Below are 26,941 nucleotides of genomic sequence, written 5' to 3' on the forward strand. Positions count from 1 at the left end.
TGTGGCCTGCTGTGTTCATCCAGCCCTGCACCTTGTTGTCTCGGATTCTCCAGCATCTGCAGTTCCTACTATCTCTTGGGAGAAGGATTACCTGGTGGACTGCAAGTTCCTCTTTCTAACCCCCAAGCAACGGCACATGTTGACAGTTTTTTTTAGAGCGAATCTGAAAATTTTCATCAGTGACAAATGGTCTTTTTTGAATTCCTTAAAATCAAAAGTGGATTTTTAAATAAATTGTTTCTATTTAGTCTTCAGGCTTTGGTGTTTGATACACATGAAGGTCAACCAGCTTCCTAATGAATAGCATCAGATCATTATCAGGGTTACCTGGTGCTATGTGCAGATTCGAGGAAGCAGACAAATTAATCGTCAATGATCTGTTTGGCACAAAGAAAAGGAGGAAATTAAAACAAAAAAAAAATGCGAATTTACAGTCCATGCAAAGTAAACCCGGAAAAGGCGCCCTCCCAGTGCAAAGCAGCTGGAAAAGGGCCTGCACCGTGTTGTTGGAATGTTGCTGCCCTGTAAATGATGCCTGTGTGTACAATGGCTCTGTGCAAAATGCTGACATTCAATGTACCTGCGACAGTTGTCATCCATAGCTGTCACCGGTAACAAATTTCCCAATTTACTTTCTGCTGCTCAGCACTCCCCCCACCCTGGCCTGGCCAAAAACACACTACTGTAGGAGGGTGGGGACGGGGGAGAAAAGAAAGGAGAGGCAAGTGCCAGACAAAATGAGTGAACAAGTACATCAGGGCGCTCCGAGTTTATTTCTTTTCAGCAATGGTTAAGGAAAGATTTAAGAGTCGGAAATGCCCAGCATGTTTCAGCTCTGTACCAGAGAAGGAGCATGGAATGAGACGATCGGAAGGACCTGCAGGATTTCTTTTGTGTTTTCACTTTGGCTTTTCTAGTGCATGGAGAAAATTAAAACTCAGTGTTTCAGTTTACAGCAGCATTCCATTACTCTGTGTCTGAATGACAATGTGATCTATTGTGTTGTTTCGAGATGTTTCTCGACGTTTAGTCATTTTCTCTTTTCCCTTTCTTATCTCTTTTATTCTTCCTACTTCATCTCCTTTCTCTTTCATCACTTTATTCCTCATCTTCTTATCCTCTCTCTCTCCCATTTTTCTTGTCTTTTTTCTCTGTTTTCACTTCCTTACTCCCTTTCCATTTTTCCTTTTTTATTCTTGCCTCGTTGTAATTAATTCCCTTTCCTCTTTCTCTCCTCTGTCCTCGCCTTATATTTAATTTCCGTTCCTCCTGCTCTCTCTCGTTCTTTCACTTCATTTCCTTTAAGCCTCTGTTCTTCGTCCTTGTCCCATCCATTGTCTGCCATTCGCTTTGTACTAATTACAGGGTACGATGTTCCCTGCATCATACACCATGAAATTGTGAAGAGGAGCGTCCTCCTGTACCTTGTCTGTCTGTCCTTGACTGGATCGATTCAGCAATGCTGTGCATTTCATTCTTTGTTTGCTTTTCTGCGTGTCAACACAATCTGCAACACTCAAATTAAATGAATACGGCTGTTTACGGTTGATTTATATTCAAATTCTTTTCTTGCTCCGTGGACGGATTCTGGATTGTGACGACTTGGTGATTTCCAGATAAGTTTTCTGATGTATCACACCCTGTCTAATAGAAAGGGAAAGCCCAATTTTAATTACAATTCTAGATGCATCTATCATTGGCTGAAGGGCCAAAGTAATGTGATGTGGGGCAGCTCATGTGACAAAAAGAACTGCCCAAAATCCTCATCCTCTTGAGCAGTCAGCCACGGGTCAGAGAATGTCTGGATACTGTTATACAGTTGTGGCTCACACGTTAGGTACACCCTCTTAGATGATTCAAGCTAAAAATATATCTGAGAGATTTACCTAAAAAGAAGCACCATCGAAACCAAGGAAGAAAGAGTCACGTAGTTTCGGAAAATAGTTTACAAAACAAAAATTTAAATTGTAGCAGATTTTTCCCATTCCGATTAGACTTAGATGTGTTCAGAGTCCATATAGTTCCACAAAATCATGATACCTACATAAGAAGGTATTGTTATTAATCTACATTGCACTAGTGGTGAAAGCCATAAAGTATTCAGTTATCTGTAAAATGCTTTGGGCTCCTTTAGGAACTGAAAGAGGCTTTATAAATGCCAGCTTGTTAACTTTTCTCTTGGGCTAGCTAGCAGTATGTATGTTTAGGCTAAGAAGTTCTGATGCTGGAAGTCAGACTCAGAATCAGAAATTGCTGATTTGGAACGGGTCTGAAGAAAGGTCACTGGACTCGAAACGTTAACTCTGCTTTCTTTCCCCAGACGCCGCCAGACCTGCTGAGGTTTTCCAGAAATTTCTTTAGGCGATCCACCCAAAGCAGCATCAATGCCTGAATCTGATCATACGCTTAGTTAATGCCCATGTTCAAACATAGCAAGCACGTAACTGATCTTAATATCTGAAGAAGGGGCCATTTGGACATGAAAAGTTTGGTGTCTATTGTGACACTGGGTTACTTTGTCCTTTTCTTTTTGAAGACATTGTAAGGCAGAGGTTCTGAACTGGCTTCTGAAGACAAGTTGTGGAGACACCTTGTGAGGCTTTGGGGTTTTTTTTAAACAAACCAAATGGGTGTGGCCAGCTCTCTCAGAACCGGCTTTCTGGGTGTTTTTTTCAGTAACGTCAGAAGCTGTTGGGGTCTGAAAAGAGTTGGAAGCTTCGGTGAATGTCTCCTGTCTGCAACACTCTTTAAATTTTCTTTTGATGTTCTCTTTCCTCATGGATTGGAAAACTGGACATGAGAGTCTGTGTCTGAACTTGTCTTTTTGCCAAGGGGTGTGTTTATAGGTTGTTACTGTACTGGAACAGTTGATTAGTAGGGTGGCACAGTGGCTCAGTGGTTAGCACTGCTGCATCACAGTGCCAGGGACCCTGGGTTTGATTCCATCCTCGAGCAAATATCTGTGTGGAGTTTGCACGTTCTGCCCATGTCTGGGTTTCTGCTGGGTGCCTTTGTTTCCTTCCACAGTCCAAAGATGTGGAGGTTAGGTGGATTGGCCATGCTAAAATCCTCATAGTGTTCAGGGATGTGTAGCTTAGATCTGTCAGCATTGGAAATGCAGGGTTACAGGGTAGGGGTGAGGGTCTGGGTAGGATGTTCTTCGAAGGATGGGTGTGGACTAGTTGTCCCAAATGGTAGGAACTGTAGGAATTCTAAGATATCTGTTCTTCGGTTAAACTTTCCAGTTGTTAAATTATTCTAAATTCCTGTTTCTTTTATTTATATTTTACCGAAAGTGTTTAAATAAATTGTGTTTTGCTTAATGATGAGTAGTTTGATCGCATCTGGAACACGGTACTTCACTTATACCTTTAAAATAAGAAAAAGTTAGGGTCCAGGCTACCATCTTAAAATGAACTGTTTGTGATGATTCACCATGGTTGCACAAGGAGACGAGGGAACTATTGATTGCAGCAAGTAGCAGAAAACACATCTGGAATATTCTTTCACTGACTCCAAGCATTTTTATCCAGCAGAGGTCACTGGATTAACAACTGGGAATCATCATTTCCTTGCAGAGGAGCAACTCTTGAGAGCACTTGTAACATCTTCTGCAGATACCCCTGTCCTAGCAGCGAACTCACCCACCCCTCCTTTTCTCACTCAAACCTCCATTCCCATTTAGGCCAAGGTGAACTATCTCAGTACAGACTGGGAACTGAGGCCCTGGCTAAGCACCACACTTTGCAATAAAATGTGTGCTTGGTTTGAATTAAGAGCCAAAATTCCACCATCTGTGTCTGTGGAGGAGACGGAGGGATGATAAACTTACCAGGACAAGGAGAGGTTCTATTTTTTTTTTGAAAACAGAAACCTTTACTCACAAAGAGTGGTTAAGATCTGGAATGCACATCCGGAGAATGTGGTGGAGGTAGATTCAATCATGGCTTTCCAAAAACAATTTCATACGCGCCTGAAGAGAGAACACTTGGAGGGCACAATGGAAAAGGTGGAAGCAGGGTCAGGCTGACTGAGTCACCCATAAAGAGCTAGGACAGATCCAGTGGGCCAAATGGCCTCCTCCTGTGCTGTAACCATTGTATGATTCTGTGCATGAATTTGATGCACATTTTCTGTTTGGTTTTCTTGTAAATTCCTGAGTCGCTGCGTCAAGCGACAATAGTTTCTGTGAGGTATTCCACATTAAACGATGTGAAAGATAGTACTGGGACACCAGTCCTGTGATGTGGGTTTTGAGAGGTAATGTTAGACATTTTGCATTCAGTCCATTCCTGGGATTTCAAGGCAGCAGGTTAAGTGAAACTTAGTATTTCTGCTTCCGAAGACAACTTTGGGGGAGCTGTGTCAGCCTAGTATCAGATGCAGCTTGGCTGTGATAGTCTTGTGACGAACTAGCCTGCTGTGACACACTTGTTACTCTGAATGAAAGCAAATGGTACTGAAAGAACACCCGACATCATAAACATGGTTAGTAAAAGAGATTTATGTGAGGTTGAAGTTGAGTTCAATCCTGATTGAAAGGTGCAGCAGGCTCTAGCAGCTGAATGGTGTCTTCCTGTCCCACTATCCTCAAGGTCAATTTTGTTGAAATGTAACCTGCATGTGAGTGGTCACAAGGTGGCAGAGTGGCTCAGATACAAAACTCCAAAATAGTTTAGACAAACTTCCACCGCGATGTAGTTTATGTTCCAGTTCCTTTTTCATTCTCTGATCATTTACCATTGTTAATATTAAAAAAGCAGTGTTTTGAATTGAGAGAGCGCAGACCAAAAAGGATCGTGTATTCCATTGCTCACAAAATCTCCATTACTGCAGTGAGTTCCTGTTTATTGTAGACATAGCCAAAGACCTGGACTATAATCGCGTATATGCTGGCAGGAGCGATTAGTAGTCTCACACACGTTTGTTGCGCTAGGGCTCAGCTCAGCTCCCAGCTTTCCTGGTCTCTGCCAATCACCTGGGGTTATCATTGAAGACATATGTCTTGTGTTTACGTTCTATATCCAGCAGAGGGATTGAGACTTGGTGGGAATGTTGTCATTCACTTGGCCAAATTTATTTGCTGAGAAGTGAGGAGGAGTAACTCCCTAAAGTTTGGCTATCAAGCAATGGTTCTGCACATCACAGACGTGTAAAAGGAGATTCCATGCTTTTTTTTTTGAAAAGAAAAAAATCCAGGTTTGTGCATGATAATACTTTTCCAATTCACATTTTCTGTAACCAAGGTGGATTCCATGTTAGAGGGTTGGTCAGTGTATGCCATTAGGAATGTCGAAAGGAAATTTTCGATTGAGTTTCGGAGACTGTCACTGTGTCCATTACTTCACTCTTTGATCCAGCTTTCCTTGACTCTTTACTGTACCCCCCTCCCTCCCCTCCACTTTTTACCAAAGTGAAACATTGCCATACAGAGCTTCACCTGTACATTGTTGAACAAGGTGCTGGAGTACTGGAAACAATTGCATTGGCCAGTGTTGGTAGCATCTGCTGATGGTTTCCCCAGAATGCACTTTTGGGCATGGAATGTACTGGAAGTAGCGATGAAGTTAAACTGGTCAAGCAAGCTGTAATAAGTCAGGATTCCTGTCCATAACAGGCAGCGACCCCTCCTGAAGGTAAAGGCAGCGTTAAGTCTGGATGCTGCGGTTTTCATTGATGGGTCAGTGTGCCAACACTCATTGTCATGGCAAAGGGGGTGCAGCTCTGTGCCTGCCAGTAAACAAAGTCAGAGAAAATATGCCAGGAACATTTTTTTTTTGTCTGTTTTCTCCCAGTTGTTTCCTGAGCTGGAGAACCTAGCTGCAATCCCAGAGCAGTCTGAATGTCCCAGAAGGTGACGGTTGGCCGATTGCTGTCATGGCTCAATGACAAGCTCCATTTGCGATTGGCACTCTTGGAAATATCACAAAGGACTTCCCAATACTGATTGTCTTGGAGGAGATACTGGACTTTGGGGTGAAGCTGCTCCCTCATCTTGTGGATGTGGTCCAAGCTGCTTTCTCCCTGTCTGGCATCCTCATATTCAGTGGTGTAATTTGATTGCTTTTACTGAACATTGCAAATGTTCTGTTTACTTTACATCTAGCAGCCTACAGGGGAAACTTCAACGTGGGGTGGACAATCCTCCGCATTCTGAGATGACTAGATGGGGTGTAACTGTTTCCAGAGCCGGTTGTGTGTGAAATCAGGGCTCCCACTTCGAGCGGGACAAATATTTTGCCAGTCACTGTCTCAAAAGGACTTGATTGGAACCAGTTAGTGCCAGTCGTTGCAAGCATCAAGTACCAGAGGACAGGATTTTGTGGGAAAATGACCAGCACACATGAATGGTTTTCGAGCTGGTCAGGCCAGCTGAATGGGAGGGAGGTGTCTCAGGAGAGTGAAATTTTCGGTGCGTTGGAAACGGGCAAAGCGGGTCAGGGCACAAGGTAAGACCGTGGGGGTTAGAGAAACAAACTAACGGCCGGTGCTGTGTGTGTTCTTTCAGGAGGTTGAGCTGCGCCGCATCAGCAGCCAGGAGAAGCTGGGCCTGACTGTCTGTTACAGAACAGACGACGACGAGGATGACAGTGGCATCTATGTGAGCGAGGTAAGCTCCTGTGGAAGGAAGCACCAGCTTAACATGGAGCTGACTTTAGAGGGTTGGCAGTGCGCCAAGCCTTGTCACTTCTAATTGCTGTGGTAAATCGCATCGCCCAGATAATATGATTATTACAGCCTGTTTATTTTAAGCAAATCTTTTAATGGTCGATCTTAATTACTGAACATTGTCAGAGCGAAGGAAAATTAAACGACAAAAATCGCGTGGTACTTCCCACAGATGCTGTCTTTTTCCAGCAAAGCTTTCATCAGTCAGGGCTTTAGCTGCCTAATTGAAAGATTGCTCGCAGGGGTGTGGGGAGGAATGTGGGCATTGCGTCCATCGAGAAAATGTTATAATCAGCATAAGCGGAAAGGCACACTGCTGAGTCCAGCAGTAATAGGTGCAGGGTATACACTGAGGTGGGCCATAACGGTTGGGGATTTTTCTCCCTCTGTCTGTCATGCACTCTCGGCCATTCTCAATGCAGACACATTGTCGGGAGGTTTGGTTTCTCAGTTGACAAGAAACTGTTGAGATGTGCAGTTGAAACTATGCCAGCTGTGCCTGCTGCACTGGAAGTGTCAGCAACTCGTTCCTTCATCTCAAATCTGACAGCACTGGACAGTTGAAGTGAAAACTCTTCAGTTGGGCTTGTTTCGAAGCCTGCAGTCTGACACCCGTGCCAAGATTGGTATGATTTTGTGGAGTGACTGAGGCATCTAAAATGGAATGAAAGTAGGGAGCTTGGGAATGGAAGGACACAAGGGGTAGGGCACTTGAATACAACTGGAGAGCTAACCCTGGCAAACTAAAACAGAACATTGCAGAGACCTAGCCTGTTGAAACAAATCCGAAAGGCAGGCGAGAGAAACGAACGGGCGAAGATAGCAATTGCTCCAAGGGTGATAGATAGGAGTGCCCCTCGGTGGCAGGTTCATCACTCATCTCTGCACCATGGTGACTTTGATCAAGGATAATCTGTATCCAAAGCTGTGCAACATGCAATAACAAGAACTAGTATCAGACGAGAGCAACCATGAAGCATGATTGCCACAGCTTCATTCGATCACATAAATGCTCGGACCCTTTCATCAAATTCCTCATTAGTTGCTTATCGTGAATGCATTTGACAGAGAGAAACCTGTATAAAACATGTAGTTCTCCACTAACCCGTATTGAATTTTTGCCCGGTGATATTGTGCATGGAACAGTGGTGGAAGAACTGGATAACTTTCTGTCCCTGGTCAGCGTTGACCAAACTGTAAGTAAATAGTGGTAAATGGGGAAATGCTGCAATTTAAGGTTCAGTCCTTTTGAAGAGCAGACATGTCATTGATCCCGATCCCTGGGATCAGCATTACATCCTGTCAATTTAGTCAGGAGTTACAATTAGACGTTTGGAGTTTTGTCCATACTGTACCTATCTTTGACAGTTAAAACAGGGGTCAGGCCATCATTCATCTATCCTAGTGCAAAATACAAACTTCTCTATGAGTGTCTCATCTTTTGGATATCACTGTCCACTGGGAAGTCTGGAGCTGAGCATTGCACCAATAAGTGACACTTGATGAGCTACAGAAGCTGTAGATTGCAAAGCAAGGTCTCCCAATGTACACACCAATGTTTACCGTCGAAATAATCGTGCACATGTCCAAAGAAAAGTTAGACAAGATGACACCCAGTCAAGAGATGGTGACGAAGGGTGCTGATTACAGTTGAGATTTTGCCAGTCTTTGATTTGTATCATGATGAAGTCCAGCCCATATCTAAAATCGTGCATACAATACACCCACAAGATGTAAGAAAATATTATTTCAAAGGGGCTGAAATTCAAAGTGAAATGGAATTATTAGCAACATTACTATACTCGACCTTGTATTGGATAATGAGCCCAGCCAGGTGACTGACCTTTTAGTGAGAGAGCATTTTGGAAACAGTGATCGCAACTCCTGATGTTTTAAGATAGTTATGAATAAGGATAAGTCAGGACCAAGCCGGAAGGTACTAAATGGCAGGAGGACAAATTATGTCAGTATTAGGCAGGAGCTAGGGAGTGTTAATTGGGAGGAGCTGTTATCAGGCAAGTCCACATTTGACACATGGGAATCATTTGAAGACCTGCTGAGGAGAGCTCAGGACCAGCAGGTTCCAGTCAGGAGGAAGGACAAGATTAGCAAGGCAAGGCACCCTTCGATAATGAAGAAGGTTGCGAATTTAGTCAAAAGGGAAAAGGAAGTAAACGTAACATTTTGGAAGCTAAAATTGAACAGGGCCCGCGAGGAATATAAAGAAAGCAGGAAAGTACTCAAGCAGGGAATTAGGAGAGGAAGGGGCCATGAAATGACTATGGAAATTAGAGTTAAAGAGAATCCTGAGGCATACTATACATACATTAAAAACAAGAGGATAACTCGGAAGAACGTAGGACCACTCAAGGATATAGGAGGCAACTGGAGGCAGAGGTCGGGGGCGAGACCCTAAGTGAGTACTTAGTGTTGGATTCACCCAGGAGAAGGACACGGAGGACAGTAAGATTGGTACAGAACACGGTAATACACTAGGACATTTTGAGGTCAAGAAAGAAGTGGTGTCAGGTCTCTCAAAGAGCATGAAGGTAGGTAAGTCCCGAGGGCCTGATGGTATATAATCCAGGCTATCGAGAGGGGCAAGAGGGGAGAAAGCTGGGGCCTTGACAAAGTCCTTTGTATCCTGGTTAGCCACTGGAGAGGTCCTGGAGGGCTGTCAAGTAACTAACATTGTTCCTCTGTTCAAGGGAAACAGGAATAATGCAGGAAACTACAGACCAGTGAGTCTCACATGGATGGTCGGGAAGCTGTTGGAGAGAATTCTCAGGAAAAGAATTTACACACATTTGGAAAAGCATGGCCTAATTAGGGACAGTCGGTATGGCTTTGCACAGGGCAGGTCACATCTTAGTAAGTGGAGTGAATTTTTCAAGGAGTTGACAAAGCTGATTGATGAGGGTTGGGCAGTAGATGTTGCCTACATCGGTTTTAGTGAGGCTTTCAAAAAGGTCCATCATCATAGGCTCATCAAGAAGCTTAAGATGCACAGGGTCCATGGTGAATTGGCCATGTGGATTCAGAATTGGCTCGCCCAAAGAAGGCAGAGGGTTGTGGTGGACGGGTGTTTTTCTAGCCGGAGATCTGTGATTAGCAGTGTTCCATAGAGTTCTTTACTGAGATGTCTGCTGTTTGTGATATATATATAAATGATTTCGCTGAAAGTATAGATGGGTGGATCACTAAGTTTGCAGATGACAAAATGATCAGTGGAGTTGTTGATATTGTAGAAGGTTGTCAAAGGATACAGCAGGATATTGATCAGTTACAGATACGGGCAGAGAAATAGCAGATGGAGTTTAATCCGGGTACATGTGAGATGCTGCACTTTGGGAGATTAAATGTTAAGGAAAAGTATGCAGTTAATGGCAGGACCCTGAACAGCATTGAAGTACAGAGGGATCTCGGGCTGTAATTCCATAGCTCCCTGAAAGTGGTCACACAAGTAGATAGGGTGGTGAAGAAGGCATTTGGCATGCTTGCCTTTATTGATAAGGGAATTGAGTACAAGAGTAATGTTGCAGCTTTATGAGTTTTTGGTTAGGCCACACTTAGAGTATTGCTTTCAGTTCTGGCTGCCACATTACAGGAAGGATGTGAAGGCTTTGGAGAGGGTGCGGAAGAGGTTTATCAGGATGCTGCCTGGATCAGAGGATATGAGCTACAAGGAGAGGCCAGAAAATCTCAGGTTGTTTTCTCTGGAGCAGCAGAGGCTGAGGGGAGACTTGATAGAAGTCTCTAAAATGATGATTGGGAAGCAGATTCTGACTATCAATCCCGAGTTGAATTGTTTAAAACTAGTGGGCATGCATTTAAGGTGAGGGGGGGGAAGTTCAAAGGGGATGTGAGAGGCAAGTTTTTTTTAACACAGAGAGTGATAGGAGTTTGAAACGCACTGCCGGGGGTGGCGGTGGAGGCAGATTCAATAGGGATATTTAAGGGACTTTTAGATAAGCACATGAAAATGCAAGGAATGGAGACATAACGGACCAAGGGAAGGCAGACGGATTAGTTTAATTTGGTGTCATATTCAGCACAACACTGTGGGCCGAAGGGACTGTTTGTGTGCTGTACAGTTCACAACGAGGGCCTGTAGCCCGTCAAAAGTCCATGCCAATTTTCTCTTTTGTCCCATATCCTCTCCTCTGTTTTCCATCTCCATCTGTTATACACTTTGGTCATCCGGATGGTACTAGGCATTTTAAGGCCATGCTCTAAGACCTGCCAGCACTGTGACCTCTTCAGCTGTGTCCAAGCAACACATCGGAGTCTCTCACTTGGTTTGCTCTCGCAACAGTGGAAAGTTCTGTTTTAAGTTTACTCCCAGACCACGCTGCTTCCCTTCTTGAACGGATCTCGATCGATCCACTCGGTGATCTGGATCCTTTTGGTATGGGTCCCGTTATGTGGTAAACAGTTCTGGCTTGCAGCTCTTAAATAACCCCCATGAGAAGAAGCGCCATCAGCCCAGGCAGTGTCTAGGAATCGTTTTGCAGCGTGACTGGCTGAGAGCTTCTTACGGTGCATTTACTGTTCCCCTCAGGGGCTGGAACACCTTGCCGTATTTTCTGATACCACTGACTTCCGCTTCACGTGCAATCTTCCTTGGAGTCAGTCGATGCATCGGTGAAATCAGAATCCATTGACATGTTGAGCGCTTTGGACATTCCTTTACCTGCCTGATTTAAGGCATTTGAATTTGGGGTTCCCACATTCACAGTATAGATTCTGAAGGGACTGAGATTACAACTGAGAGATGCTAGATCGAACTGTATAGGATCAAGATGTATGGAATCTTTGACTGTCAGCACAGGAATTCATCCTTTAGTCCCCCTGAACCTGGTCTGCCGTCAAATGAGCTCCAATGTGACCTGCAGATTAACTGTATTCGCCTGCGTTTGCTTGCTGTAGACGGCTGCCTTTAATGGTTTGTCTGCTCGTTTGCCTAATCTTAATCGTTCCCATGATTTCTCCAGGTCGACCCGAACAGCATTGCGGCCAAAGATGGGCGTATCAGAGAGGGCGATCGGATTGTTCAGGTAAGCCTGGGGGGAGACATTAACGTGAGGGAACTCGCGCAGGGTGAGACCGAGGAAGAAAGGTTGACCATAACGTAAACGAACCGACAAGAGAGAGAGATCGGCGAGCAGGTGGCTGCCTTTGAGCGTCGTCCCTGAGTACAACTGAATTCAAATGCTGCATGTGGGTGATAAGCCCACAGTTGCTTTAATTCCATCGGGCTGCCTCCTAGTTTCGTGCATGAAATGTAACCCCACAGCTGGTGCCAGCAGCTCAGGCTGTCATTGCTATAGCAACCATCAGCCGGGACCCTCCTAAATAACATGGATCTGCTCCAAAATGAAATGTTCAAAATAACCAGAAACATTGTTATGTTTATTAGAGTGCGGTGGTCATTCTTTTATGAACGTTTTCACTCACAACACTTTGTGAAATTGGCAACTGTGTCTGTCTATCTTTTCAAACCAGAAAGTATGTATTTCCTCATGCGTACTGACCATCTGGTTAATTTTATGCGTCCAGTTTCTTTCAGAACTTGACAAGGTGTACCTGGAATGAGGTATGTTGTCCCCTACTATCCTCTGAGGAAGACCATGTCGAGACCAGAGCATAGTGTAGCTTACGTCAATGAACCTGGTGGTGACCAAATATGAACATGTAACAAAGGATGAGGAGAACAGTCACAGAATTGAGAAGAATAGGGGCAAAACTAACAAAGTGGCACGTGGTAGGAGAAATTCGACACTGTATTTTGAAGTGCTGTATGTTGGAATGAAGGTAGTAGGATAACGTTCACAAAGTGGGGTGATGTCAAGGAGAATCTGTTTGTTGAGGTTGGTTGGCTCGCCGAGCTGGTTTGTTGTTCCGCAGACGTTTCATTACCGTGCTTAGTAACATCCTCAGTGCAGCCTCTGATGAAGCGTCGGTGTGTTTTCCCGCCTGGCTTTTAAACTCTGGGGTCCGTTGCGATGGATTGCCTCACTTCCGGGTTTCCTCCGTAGTGAAATGTATGTGAGGATGTTACCAAGCACGGCAACGAAACGTCTGCGGAACAACAAACCAGCTCGGCGAGCCAACCAACCTCAACACCCACAACCCGAGCTACAAATCTACTCCAAAACCTTAAGGAGAATCTGGGGTCTCACGTAGAGCAGTGTGTGAAGTCGGTAGAATCGGTCGATGAAGGTGTTGAGAAAATGTGGCATCCTGAGTGCTTTTTGTCACGGTGTAAGTGTATATCGGTGCTTGGAGGTTATACTAACATCAGTGCCGACTAGGCATTGACAAAGGATGTGAAGATCTTTGAAGGTGCTGAGCACTTGTACTGATGTGACACAGGGGATGAGAGATTTTGGTTCAGCGAAGACGCTGTTATCCTTAAGTATTATCCTTCAACGTGTCGCAACATATTTGGGAAAGTGATCACTGAGCCCTACTACTTTGGGATCGCAGCAAAAGGTAAGGATTCGATCTAAACATGTCGATTTCCTGAATGACCTGTGTGATGGAATCACGTTGACAGAAACTGCTCACATGTGATGCCACACCTCTCAAGCTGGTGGGAGTTATCAGAAATACGTACATTTTAATTACACGTAAAGAACAATAAACTATCAACTTACAGCTTTACCAGTTACAAGTCTAACCCCGTTTTATAACATGTCCTGTGTTCAGAGGCACAGATGGACGAGGAGAAACAGAAGTTATTTTTGAGTACAGTAAGAAATAAAGAAGCAAAACACATTAGAAAAGTGCAGTCGACAAGATTCATTGAGATGTTCCTTTGGCTTGCAAGGAGTTTCTATTTTTCAGCCACCTTTCTTCAGGTTCTTTCATTTCTTTGCAGGAGGCACAGGGCGACTGGTACAGCAACTGCTAAGTCTCTGTGAACATCATAGGATAAAGATGAAAGTAGCAAAAGTATCAGTGGGTTGTCATAATGTGGGGTGCGATACCTTGAAACAGGTGTGCTCGCTTTCAAAATTCGTAGCCGTGCATAGTTGAAATCGCAAAACTCAGTGAAGAGTGCAAAAGAGGAGTAGGTGTTTCAAACAGGCAAGACATAATGTGTGTCTACTGTTGTAAGGTGTATGCAGTGCAGTTGTACGTTTGAATGGATGAAGACCTTGAAATGGTACAGCCAAGGTGTGTGAAGGGTAAAGTGGTTTTGATAGGGTAGATGCGGAGGAGGTTTTTTTTCTCCTGTGGTGGGGGAATTCAGAGCAAAGTGGAGCAAACCTCAGATTATATTTGAGACTTTCAGGAAAGGGGAGATGCTTTCCCACATATATTTCCCACAGTGGAGATGTGGAAATCTCACTCCAGCTGCAAATGCAAAAGGTGTGGGTCGTAGAAATGAAAGAGCAAGGGACAAGTTATCGTTTACTGTCAGTAATGAAAGTTCTTCAAAGGTGGCAAAATATTCTCGAGGTGCAGACATGTCATAATGTAATTAGATGGCAGGTTTGGATTAAAGGTCAAGTCGCATACTAGCGCTCCTAATGTTATGAAAGAAATGTGTAATGACTTCTCAATATCGCAGATCGTTGGAGTCTGAGTATTGAAGCTGCTCATTTGTTGGAATGAATAAGTTGTTAAAAAGGCACTAGCAATTTCTGTCTGGTATGGAGGGATCGAATAGTAATGTCGTTGGGATTGTCAGTGGTGCAAGGAGAGATATGGGCAAATTCAAGGAGATAACATCTTGTGGCTGGTATTACAAGCTTAGATTTTTTAATTCATTTCTGGGGTTGTGGATATCACTGGCTAGGCTGGTATTTATTGAGTATCTGTGATGATGTCAGAAACAGCGAAAGTTGTTCGCTTGACAGTGGAGTGTGTGTGGATGTAGTCAGCTATGTTTTGTTGACACAGACAGAAAGACCTGTGGATGGTGTAAATCAGAAAGAAAAACAGAACTTGATCAAACAGATGACCAGATTTGGCAGCATCTGTAGAGAGGTTTCAGAGTTAATGTTTTGGATCAAGTGACAGTTCCTCAGTTCTGAGGAAGGGTCACTGAACTCGAATCATTAAGTCTGTTTTCTCTGCACAGATGATGCCAGAACTGCTGAACTTCTAGAGTAATTTCTGTGTTTGTGCTTTGTCGATGTTCATCCTTCATCTAGATGATCGGTAGTTTTATTTTGATGGGTTTCTCAGAAATTGTTGTATCTTTTTGCCATTTTTGCATCCTTGCAGCTCCTTCGCTATTTGTCTGCTGTCTACATCCTTTGTCAGCCATCAAATGTTATTGACCTCTTGGTGCTCCACAGCCACATTCTCTTGGTTGTCATCAATTGACTGTCATTGTCCAAGAGCTTTGTCTAAAAGTTTGCTAGTAATTTCAAACTACTCCATTGCCATGTTTAAAACGTTGTTCAGCCAAAATGCTCAGATCCCTACATTTGTCCAAATGGAGCCTCTGTTCATCCTTGCATTACATCAGTGAGCAACAGATGGCCGATCTTTCATCTGTTCATCAAGGGTTCAATCGTGAAATTCCCTCTGTAAATGTACATCCTTTTAAACGATGTTTATTAATGTGTGCATCTGTAACGAAGTCGGCAGTTGGTCTAATGTCTGTTCCTGTTGTTGGGTGTGATATTTTATCTGAGAGCCTTCCTCCCAACGAGCTGGGTAAGTGTGACTACATGAGAGGAAGTTTATAAATGGAATTTGTCATTGTGTGTTTTTGAGAATCGTCACAGACAAAGTGAGTGTGCAATATTTGAAATGACGATCCTGGACAAGCTGTTCTGGAACTGTGAAATCCAACATGATATTTGTGTGAGAGAGTGATCTTTTATGGATCTGGTGGATTGTCAACTAGTGCCTTGTATCTTTGTGAGAGTGACATGACCTCATAGGGTGTTGAAATCTGAGATTGATTTTGAAAGTCCTCAATGTTAATGGAAAGCCAGACCACAGTTTGATTTTAGCCTGAGCTGAAAATAGACTGTCACTTTCTTGGCTGATTACATTGTTTGTTGACACTTAGCTGGAATTGGAGAATTGCACTTGGCAGGTGAATCAGTGTCTCAACCCATCGTGTCGGTGTAGTCATGGTCACACCTGAGCTTGAGCGTTATCATAGCTTTTGATTTGCCTCTTATGTACTCGATCCGAGGTGGGTGAGCTCATTTGGTTACTCGGTGAGTGGAAATATGAAGGATGCCCAAAAATATACCATTCCAGTGTTGGCGAAGGATTAGTTTTACTTGTTTACTATTTGCAAAAGTTATTGGTTTATATAGTGATGCGCACAGTATCTGACCTGGTCAAGAAGTAAAAAGATTAATTGTCGTGTCAAGTCCAAAATGAAAGTATAGCCTCCTTTTGTGTACACTTAGGAGAAGCAATTGCTTCTTGCTGACAACATGGAGGTCATTTGTTTTAAGGTGGTCGCACATATAGGGCAGTTAATCGTGTGAAATTGGCTGAGCGTAAAGACAAAGAATTAGTGCCAACTGTGTGACGTGCAGTCAGGTATATTGGAGATTCGAGGGCCGCTTTGGATGCGGGACAAGGTTCTTTGTTGATTTCAGGCTAAATTCGATAGTATTTCAACCTACCGTTAATGAAACTGAAGGAGTATGTGGAAACGTGTCTTCTTTTGTTACGCGGGGGAATAGGAAGACGGTCCATTAACTGTTCTGGTGGATGTGGTACATGGAAGAAATTTCATTGCACCATTTTCGTCGTTAGTAGTATTCCAAAGTAAGGAGACAATAGCATTCGTGAGGTAAGCTCCTCAGTCTTTGGGTGAGTTCTGCTTTGAAAAGGTGTGTGCTTTTCAAATTTTAATTGAGAAATTGTTTCTGCCAGGGTAATGATAAGCCACAGTCATGAGTGAGTCGAGTTCTTTGTGGAAATGATGTTTATGTGTTGTAACCTAAAGAAGGACATTTTGGTTCGGTCTAAGGAGCGTAAAGCAGTCATGGGCCCAGTAGGAATGCAACTTGCGAGACCATGCAGCATTACGTTTCATGGATTCCTCCCTTCCCATCTGATGCCAACTGCAGTACTGTATTCTGTGAGGGACACTTCCATTATCTCTAAAGGGAGAGAAGATGCCACATGTCACATATCACTGAATGGAGTTGGCGGATGTCTGTTGGTCAATGGAACACATGTTGGGCATTGATGAACATTAAGGCTTCTTGTGACATCAAAGTTCCTTTGTCTATCCATAACGTTATGCAGTGAGTTCCTTAATCGATTGGCGATTGTTGCTTTGGTCCCAAAGTGGAGTGTTCTGTGCAGAAAGCCACATGAATTCTTAACCGAGATGAGTTGTGATTTGTATTTCCTAACGTTAAGTGTCGACGGTGTGAAAGCAACAGCTGCCTTTTTGCCTTGACCACTTGTTTGTTTCTCGCAGATAAATGGGAAGGACGTTCAAGATCGGGAGGAGGCCGTGGCTTTACTGTCCAGCGAGGAAAGCAGGAACATTCTGTTGCTGGTCGCCAGACCAGAGATTCAGGCAAGTATCGCATCCAGAACAAATTAGTTTTCGATCTGGATAAAGTCTTTCGGATGTCAGAACAGTCATCAAGAGTTTCCTGACGAAAGGCATCCTTCACATTTGACGTTTAAGTGAACACAGCAGGTCGTTATCACACCGCGAGGTATCGGTAACAGCCTTCAGTTAACTGGGCAGAATAACGTTGTTCCAGCCGAGTGTCGGCTGTGAGGTAGACTTTTGAGGTGTGACATTCAGCACTGCCTTTGTACATGTCTGCTTGGATTACCTGCTCACAAACTGACTGTACCACAGAGACTGAAGTGGTACTAATGCATGAACCCAGGCTTTTTGTCAGATTGGGCGTTTTCTTTTGATGTCCATAGCCAGTGTGGACAGTAGGAATCAGGGCAATGCCCAAAGTGTCTTGTTGACTCCTCTTCCATGCGGTTGAGGCTTTGGGATCTGTCAAATTTAAGCAGTTTGAAAGACGATAGGAGCACCATGAAGAAGTGGTGAAATTTGCAGTGATTACCAAGTGGTATTGTTCATGTCAAAATGAAAGTGACAGAATACATCCTCATTGGGCATATGTAGTTCACAGAGATATTGTGACAGTTCAGTGGTGCATGTCTTGTTTCTGTGGTATCATATGCAGATGTTTTGCTTTTTTAGATATGAGAATGCCATGGCCCTAGATGAGTCCTTTATATGTCTGAATTGGTACTGTAGAATGAAGTACAGTACTAGGGTATGGTGGGTTCTGCTGGGATTCACAATGATGAGACAGAATGTAGGACATCAAACTAAGTGCATCCTTTCATTTGCAACATCTGCACGTTGCTGATGCAATGTCTAAAGTTTCAGAAAGTGGTGTTGTGCAAATCTGGAGCTTTTGGAAGTTTGGTGGCAGCTAAATTACACCAGAGGAGCAGTTGAATCTGTAGGTTTGATCCTGCAATGCATTTGTGGCAGTGTATGGAATAGCGAAGTAGGATTGTATCACAGTAGAGGGCGAACATAATGGAGCACCAGGTCTTTTATGATGTTCATGTGTTTTTGGGAATGAGCGTTTGGAAGAAGTGGGGGGAAACCACCCATAAGTGGATGTTGTGAATCCTGTTTATTTCGGAATCTTTTGCTGAAGGATGTGGACCTTTACATGGACTGTGTTCTGTCATGGTACTGTTGCTGGGATTTTGTGTGATAGGCTAGTCGACACTATGTGTTTTTCAGATAAAGTTAAGAAGATCGAAGGCATACCTGATGATCTTGCAGAATTAAGTGACAGAAATCTTGCATGTTTATGGGAAAGTTATTTGAACGCATTGTGGAGGGAATAGCAGTGTTTACATCTCAATTATGTGAGAGTGACAGTTGTGCTTTATTGTGTGGGACTGAAAGGTCTCCTTGAAGGAGCGGTTACGGATGTGACAGGTGTGGGTTTCCAAGAAACACCAGTGTTTCTTTGTGTGGTGCATATGATTGTGGAGTTGATCTAATTGGTGTTTCACATGCGTGTTTAGTGTACCATATGCGTTGTAAGATGTGTGGTCACCTCTGTGCAACAGCATTGTGCATAATTGCGGCCATATCTTATTATGTATTTTCTGGACAGTATGTTGTTGGAGGTTTAGAGTCTGTTTGTATGGTAATGTGTTTGTTTTTCTGTGGCGCTGTGGAGTGATTGTGTGTGCATGCGGTTAGTGAAGAAGTCATCAGACATTTGCAGTTGAATTGTTTTGTGCATTTCAGTTCAGTTAGCTACCCTTGGCTAGGAATAGAAGTGGGTTAATTTGCTCCCTGTTTCTGTTCCATCATTGTGTAGTTTTGGTGGCCATTTGACAGATTTGTCTTGAAATGTGCTTTGGTGTTGTGTAGTCTTCACATTCAGATGTAACTGTTGTTTGAGATGTCTGGCATCTCATTGATGCCTTGTGGCTGTGTAGTCTATGGAGTCTTCATATTAATAGCAGAAGGGTGTAACAGCACAAGAGAGGGGAATGAGGTGATTTATTGAAATGGTGTGTGGTTTCAAGGAATCGCTGGAAATGATGAGTATAGGGGCTTGGATTTATTTTTTTGCTTGAGAAGGTTGATGGGGATAAGATTCAGGTGCATCAGGTTGTGATGGGTAGGTACAGCAGCTGTTTGTCTCATAGAATCCCAACAGTGTGGAAACAGGCCCTTCGGCCCAACAAGTCCACCCCGAACCTCAGAGTATCCCACCCAGACCCATCCCCCTATAACCCACCTAATCTACACATTCCTGAACACTACGGGCAATTTAGCATCTTTGGACTGTGGGAGGAAACCGGAGCACCCAGAGGAAACCCACGCAGACACAGGGAGAATGTGCAAACTCCACACAGACGGTCGCCCGAGGCTGGAATCGAACTCGGGTCCCTGGCACTGTGAGGCAGCAGTGCTAACCACTGTGCTACCGTGCTGCCCTAGGTCTTATCTGATGTGTTTGTTTGGTGGGGAGGGAATGATAGTGTCAGACACATGATATTGATGAGGATGAGATGAAAACGTTTTTGGTTTGGAGAATGGTGCTGGAAATGTGGAGTGCAGTGTACTTAGAAATGGTGTCAATCTCAAGAAAGGCTGGGTGGAACAGTTGAGGCATTGTATGATATTGGACTTTTCCAGAAAACTGGATTGTGTGTTGATTGATTGGTAGGTTGTCAGTCAGTCATTTGTGCAATGTGGATGGGCTAGAGTGTTGAAGGCTATGTTTTGCGCAGTATGATGTGTGTCAGTTAGATCACGGCGGTTATGAATGTGTAGGAGGTGTAGGCGTTGTATTATTCTGTGTTCTTGAGGGAGTATGCTGTGTTTACCAGTGGAGGTGTGGTGTTACGCGTTTTCATGGTGGGTACTTGTGTTTGTTGTGGGTTGTGTGTTGTATGCATGTCTGGCTTTGTCTGGTTCTGTAGTTGTTAGTGGTAGATGTATTGGTGTGAAGCAAATGATTAGTGTGTGTAGCATTGTAGAAGGAAATTCTGAGGTGTTGTTTGTGTGGAAGGGTTTTGTAAGTTGTCTGTTGTTCTTGTTCATGTGGTGGTTTTGCAAGAGTTGTGGATGGTCGTGATATTTGCAGTTTTCATGTTGTTCCTGGGCTGCGGTAGGATCTGGAGCAAAGAATTGATTTGTGTTCCTTCTGTGCACATAAATATGTGAGATTTGCATTTTTTTGTTCTAAGTGTTGTGTGTTTGTGTTAGACCTTGTGCAGGGTGTTGCAGTGTGACCCTCGACCCTCTTTTTGTAACATCCTGTCTTCTCTCCCATTTCTGCCAGTTGGATGAAGGATGGCTTGATGATGACCGCAATGAATTTCTTGATGAGCTTCATATGGATATGTTGGAACAGCAACATAATCAGGCAATGCAGTACACAGCTACCACTCTTGAGCAGGTAAGATTCATCACAGCTTATCATCAGATAAGGTGTCTGATATTTCAGCTTAGCATTTATGCATACCACCAACAAACATTTGCACAACGTGACGTTCACTTTAGCAACACTGTGCCCTGCAGAACCTTTATTAAGGAAAAAGCAGTTGATTGATGCAAGGCTGCTAGAAAGAAGAAAGTCCCTGCACTCCTTCCATGTTTATGCTTTTCAGTCAGGAGTTATCTCGTTTGTTTTCATCAACTTCACTCCAGAGATAGAGCGCATCTTGTTTCCATGCTCTAAGCATGATTTGTGGAGCCATGTAAGGGTTCCAGCAGATAGAACCCTTTCAGCCCAGTGTCCAAAGTGGTTCTGGGAAAGCAACTCCTTTAGTCCCAAGCCCCGCTCCCTGCCCCACCATACTAACTAGAGTCACCCCATTCTGTACAAATAATCCATACTTCAATCCATCACTCGAGTTGTCATATTGAAGCATGGATATTTGCATTAGTCGCACTAGCCCCCTTTGAATTCTGAAAGGGACAGTGAATCTGTTAGAAGTAAACTTCAACAGGTACAATTCCTGATATTCAGCTTGAGGCTGCCCCACTTAATTCCAAACAAAAATTAGCAGGATTTCGATTTAAATTTTGACATCTGACAGATTGGAGTGTTCAAGCAAGGAATGGACTTGGAGGCAGATCACACACCACCAAAATCAGCTACTATAGTCCCCTGTATGGCAGCTGACAAACACATTTAGTTCATACATCCCTCGTTGTCATGTTATTCTGATTGGTGCTACACCTGACCACGATGAGAGTCAACCAGAAAGCCAGAAAACTGATGTCCATTATTATTCTGATCTCCCACAGATTCCAATGGTGTCACTTCTAACTGGCACTGACTGGATTTGTCCAGCTGGAAGTGATCCTGATTGGAACTGAGCACTGATGAAGTTCCCATATCATCTGCAACCAGTTCACTTATCTGATTATTCCTCAAGCATTCTAATTGCTGTGCTCTACAATGAAGTACAACAGGGACGGTTACCACTATCATAGAGCGAACTGAATTAGTCTGAAACAGTGTGGTTAATCTCAGGTTGGCATTTATCTTACTTCAAAGAAAGATGCAGCCTTGACCTACATTCACACTGAGCAGATTGCTGAACGGTGGCCCATGCATTTTGCCACGCAAGTTAAACATGGACATCGATGAGCATTCTGCATTGATCTCAGGTTGTCCTATCTTGCTAAAAAGTATCACATTGGCAGCAAAGAGAGATTTGCAGGTACCTTCCATTGCAACATACAAGCCATGGGCCAAGTCCCATCCTGTAGCCAAATGCTGTCAATGTTCTGACTGAATTCACATTGGGATTAATTAAAGAGGATAAGGATTATTAACCACAGAACGAGAAGGGCATTAACATCCTGAGTCCAGTGATTAATCATTGAAATAAAATGTTGCAACTTTGACACACACACAAGGTCTGATGCACGATGATCAAATCATACCATTAAGTGCACTCCATCACTGAATCTTCCAGTGTGAGAGAGGCTTTTGATCTCATTGTACCTGTGCTGCAAACGTCTAACCAATCCTCCATCCTTCAACTTTTCATCCGTTCCCCTTGGAAAGTTACTTTGTATCCTGCTTTCAGCACCCATCCAGATTATAATAAAGATTCACATTTGCCAATGACCTTACATTTCAGGTCACTGCTCTCCTTAGTTACCATAATTAAAACATTTCCACAGCTGTTTCACCTTCACTAAATCTCCCCTTCATCTGCTCTGCTTCAAAAGGAAAGCCATCCCAATTTTGTGTTCTAATGAAGAGTCGACGCACCCAAAACATTTTACTCAGCTTTCTCTCCGAACATGCTGCCAAACCTGCTCAGCCTTTCCGGCAATTTGTTTCTGCTGCCAGCTTCTCTGCCGTCTTCACTTAACCGAAGCCCCTCACCACAAGTACCTTCACACTAGATCTCTGCTGCATCTACATTAATATCATTTCACACTGGGCCTGGAATAACAAATTACATTGCTTGCATTGATAATGTTATGAATTAGTATAGGCACACATCGATTATCCTGCAGTTACATTAGTCATACCTATTCTTCCACTTGCTAGTGAACACTTATGCACAAACACCACAAGATTTCTCTCCTGCACCCTTAAATTTTTAAAGGAAACAGTAAAGGTTTACTCATTTTTCCATTTATTCTGCATCCTTCATCCTTCCATTGGAAAATTCCAGCTGCCAAATATTTGCATCTCACCTGTCTACCTTTACCCTCTTCAAGTCTACTCCGATTCTCATTGTTAAAATTCATCCAAAGATTGCTTTCGCAGTTAGTAGATAAAGCCACATAGATTAAACTCGTCGCCTGAGAATGGCTATGACATTGCAATGTTTCCATTGCAATGTTTCCACTTGCAGAAGGGTCAGTTATCAGGAGACAGACATATGATCATTGAAAGGATCTTACAGTCAGATAGAGGAATGGGCAGATCCAGCATTAACTGTGAATGGCATGAGGGTTCTTCTAACTGTGATTAAACACTATTGATGCAAATACTGCTGCATCAAGGAAATATGGTATGTGAGCGAAATACTTAAATTAGTATATTTAGCCAAGCACTTGAACAATTGGTTCTCTCTTGGACCATAAGATGTTAGAGTAGAAGTAAGCATTTTGCCCTACAAGTCTTCGTTACCATTCCACAAGATACTGGCACATTTGATAATCTCAACTTTCAATCTAAGTAAGGACCCAGCCTTAACAGCCCACTGCAGTAAAGAATTCTGCACCCTCTGAGGGAAAGGATTCCTCTTTTAAAATGGGGATTGACCTTTAATTCAGATTATGCCCTCTGCTCCTAGACTGTCCCACAAGGGACCACTGTCTGTGCATCAACCCTCTGGCACCCACCTAGTTGCATCTTCTCAGGAAAAAAAAAAGACTCATTCCACTCCACTTTCCTGTTGGATACCTAAGCTAGTAAATTACCTCTAACCCCATGTGTTCTTGTGGCGTAACCTCTTGTGCACGGCATCTCATTCTTCTGAATTCCACCAAGTTAAACCTAACTTATTCAAAGAAAGTCACTCCACACTTGTGATCACCCTTGTGAACCTATCTTTCCTTAGACAAGGGCCCTTACAATGTTGACAGCATTCTAGATGCACTCCAATTACTGCCTTGTTTAGCCATAGCAGGACTGAATCTGTTTCCATACTGCATTCAATTTGCCTTCCATTTTGCCCACTGGACCTAGAGATTTAGGAGTCTGTACGTGTTAATCACAATGTGTTGCAGTCTTTCCCCACGTAAAATAATATCCCAATCTTCTATTTTTATGTCAAGGTGCATAACTTCATTTTTGCACATTACATTCTCTTTGCAAACGTCTTTTAGAAACCCAATTTTTCCTTTAAACGTTACTGGCGTCCCTTTATCCATTCTACATGTTAATTCATTTAGGGACCTTTTTTGAAAGGTATTATTTCATCATTTTACACCATTGATCACATCAAGTGATGATTTGTTTGGGTTGAGGGTGGCGGAAATGATTTTCTACACTTAAACATGTTTTGCTGGTCCAGGCAAGTGGATATTCTGCGTCTGAACTAACTTGTTTTCCATCAAAACACAGAAAAAACACGAAGAAGACGGTGGGACGACCGATACCGCGACTACTTCTTCGAACAACCACGAGAAGGACAGTGGGCTCGGCCGCACAGACGACAGCGTGAGGAACGACGAGAGTTCAGAGCAAGAGATCCTCGGCGAGGAGCAGAACAGCGCCTTGCTGCAAAGCCAGGGGGACCTGGGCTACAGCCAGGACACCCTGGGCAGCAGCGAGCTTCAGTGCAACGAGAGCTTCGTCTCGGGGGAGTACAACGACTCGGATTTTGTGGGCACCCAGGACGAAGAATGCGAGCGGTTCAAGGAGCTCCTGGAGCTCAAGTGCAAGATGAGCAACCGCAGCCAGTTTGACCTGTACTATTCCACCAGCACGATACAGTGCGGCCGGAGGCAGCAGGAGGTGGTGGACCGAGAGCTGGAGATGCTCAATGAGGAGCTGAGGAACATCGAGCTGGAGTGCCAGAACATCATGCAGGCCCACCAGCTGCAGACGGTGAGGGAGGAGTACGGCGACGTGTGGTCAATCCACGGCAGCGGATTCGGGAACTACAACACCAGCATCGACACGCCGCGGGGCAAGAAGCTGGCCGACATCATGGAGCACCCGGAGAAGTCGGACAAGGACAGCTCGAGCGCCTACAACACGGCGGAGAGCTGCCGCAGCACCCCGCTGACCGTGGACCGCTCGCCCGACGGCTCGCTGCAGCGCATCGTCAGCATCACCAACAAGCGGAACCTGAGGAGCTCCATCGAGGCCGCGGCCGCTCTGCCCTCGCCTTCGTCCCCCAGGCGGATCAGTGCCGACGCCGCCAGCCCCGCCGCCAGCAGCTCCTCGGAGACGCCGGAAACGGCCGTGCCCGGTGACGACACCGAGCACGTGACGGAGGGGAGCAAATCCGGCGAGGGGGGTGAGCGCGTGCCCTACCTGTCGGCCTATCACAGCTCGCCCTACCGCCATGTCAACATCCCCGCGCACGCGCGCCACTACCAGAGCTACATGCAGCTCATCCAGCAGAAGTCGGCAGTGGAGTACGCCAATAGCCAGCTGAGCCTGGTGAGCATGTGCAAGGACGCTCACCACAAGGCCGGCGCCGGCGACTCCAAGGCCGAGTGGAAGGTCAAGGTCCGCAGCGACGGCACCCGCTACATCACCAAGCGCCCGGTGCGCGACCGCCTGCTCAAGGAGCGCGCCCTGAAGATCAAGGAGGAGCGCTGCGGCATGACCACCGACGACGACGCCGTGAGCGAGATGAAGACAGGCCGCTACTGGAGTAAGGAGGAGCGCAAGCAGCACGTGGTGCGGGCCAAGGAGCAGCGGCGGCGCCGGGAGTTCATGATGCGCAGCCGCCTGGAGTGCCTCAGGGAGAACCCCCAGAGCGGCAGCGAGGGCAAAAAGGAGGTCAACATTATCGAACTGAGCCACAGAAAAATGATGAGGAAGCGCAACAAGAAGATCTTTGACAACTGGATGACAATCCAAGAACTCATGACACACGGTGCCAAGTCCCCAGATGGCACGAGAATCTACAATTCCTTCCTGTCGGTTACTACTGTGTGAAAGGGACTTTTATTTTTAAAAAAAAAACAAAATATAAAAAGAACGCTACCGATTTGTGGTAGAATACAATTGCCTCGTTAAATGTGGCATGTCAATTTCTTACCCCCAGAACTGCTTCTAATCTGATTACGGTTTTTACAAGCAGTTACTTATCACTTTTACAACATGTATTACAATTGGTGGTACCTTTTGTCTGTAGGTTACAACTTCTTGTCATCTTCCCCATGATCTTCAGTCCTGTTATTTGTAAAACAGAGCCATATTTCATGTGATATTATGCCCATGTGAGTTAAGTCTGACTTTATTACAAGTCCATTAATCATTACCCAGGTTTCTTTTTGTAATGTATGTTTATGTTATTAAAACTATACATTTTAATGCCAAATTCCAATAGCTTTGCATACTTGTCCACATGCATTGCAATGCTAGCATTTACATAACTTTACTTTCTCTGCTGCCAAGTGGAGCATAAACTTAACATCCAAGCTTTTAACTTTCACATTTGTTCAGCCATGTATTTGTACAATGAGACTGTAAATTAAAAGTGTAATGTCCAAGTAAAGTGTAGGTGGATGAGTGACTCGTACTCTAGCGGAATCGATGCTGTAGTCAGGTAAATGTGATTATTGTGAAGATGAAAAATAAATTATTGCTTATATTTGAAGAAACACAGACTGCAGAGTAAACATTGTGAAATCTTTTCCTGCACTCATCACCAACTATCTTCCTGTTGACATTGAACAGCTTAACTAGCCTCAAGAGAACTGTTACTTTAAAGACAGTCTGCGATCAATAGTCGCTCGATTACATTTTAGCATTGAATTTTTCAGAGGTGACATGCTTTTTTTCTTGCTAATGTCCAGGTGGTGGGTTTTAATCACCAATCAAACCCATATATGCAATTCATCTTTGCCACTGGAACAAGACCAGTGTGTACAACAGATCATCTACACAGAGAAAGAAAATGCACTTATCTCAGGTGGAAGCGAGCCACCCGTGCTAAGGTCAGGTGCTTGGACTGAGCGAGCGGAGAAAAACTATGTAAATTTAAGTGGTTGCTGGCAGGAACAGAAGAGTGTAGGCAACAATGATCTGCAATTCAAACAACCTTTTTAAGCATCTGGTGGCATGTTGGCTCAGAGAATTTACATGTG

The 26,941-nt window shown here is 44.1% G+C and overlaps 1 protein-coding gene across 2 annotated transcripts in view; it reads left to right on the top strand.

The window, feature by feature from the left end:
- pdzrn4 (PDZ domain containing ring finger 4) overlaps positions 1 to 26,450 on the top strand; it is a 434,538-nt gene extending 408,088 nt beyond the window's left edge. For both annotated transcript variants that reach the window (XM_048607770.1, XM_048607769.1), the window contains exons 7-11: positions 6,509 to 6,610; positions 11,664 to 11,726; positions 17,090 to 17,191; positions 20,475 to 20,591; positions 24,237 to 26,450. In XM_048607770.1, the coding sequence (XP_048463727.1) occupies positions 6,509 to 6,610; positions 11,664 to 11,726; positions 17,090 to 17,191; positions 20,475 to 20,591; positions 24,237 to 25,787 (1,935 nt within the window). In that variant the 3' untranslated portion in view covers positions 25,788 to 26,450. The remainder of the gene's footprint in view (positions 1 to 6,508; positions 6,611 to 11,663; positions 11,727 to 17,089; positions 17,192 to 20,474; positions 20,592 to 24,236) is intronic.
- The last annotated feature ends 491 nt before the right edge of the window (positions 26,451 to 26,941 follow it).

Source organism: Rhincodon typus, chromosome 18, assembly GCF_021869965.1.
Source record: "Rhincodon typus isolate 14 chromosome 18, sRhiTyp1.1, whole genome shotgun sequence".
NCBI lineage: Eukaryota > Metazoa > Chordata > Chondrichthyes > Orectolobiformes > Rhincodontidae > Rhincodon > Rhincodon typus.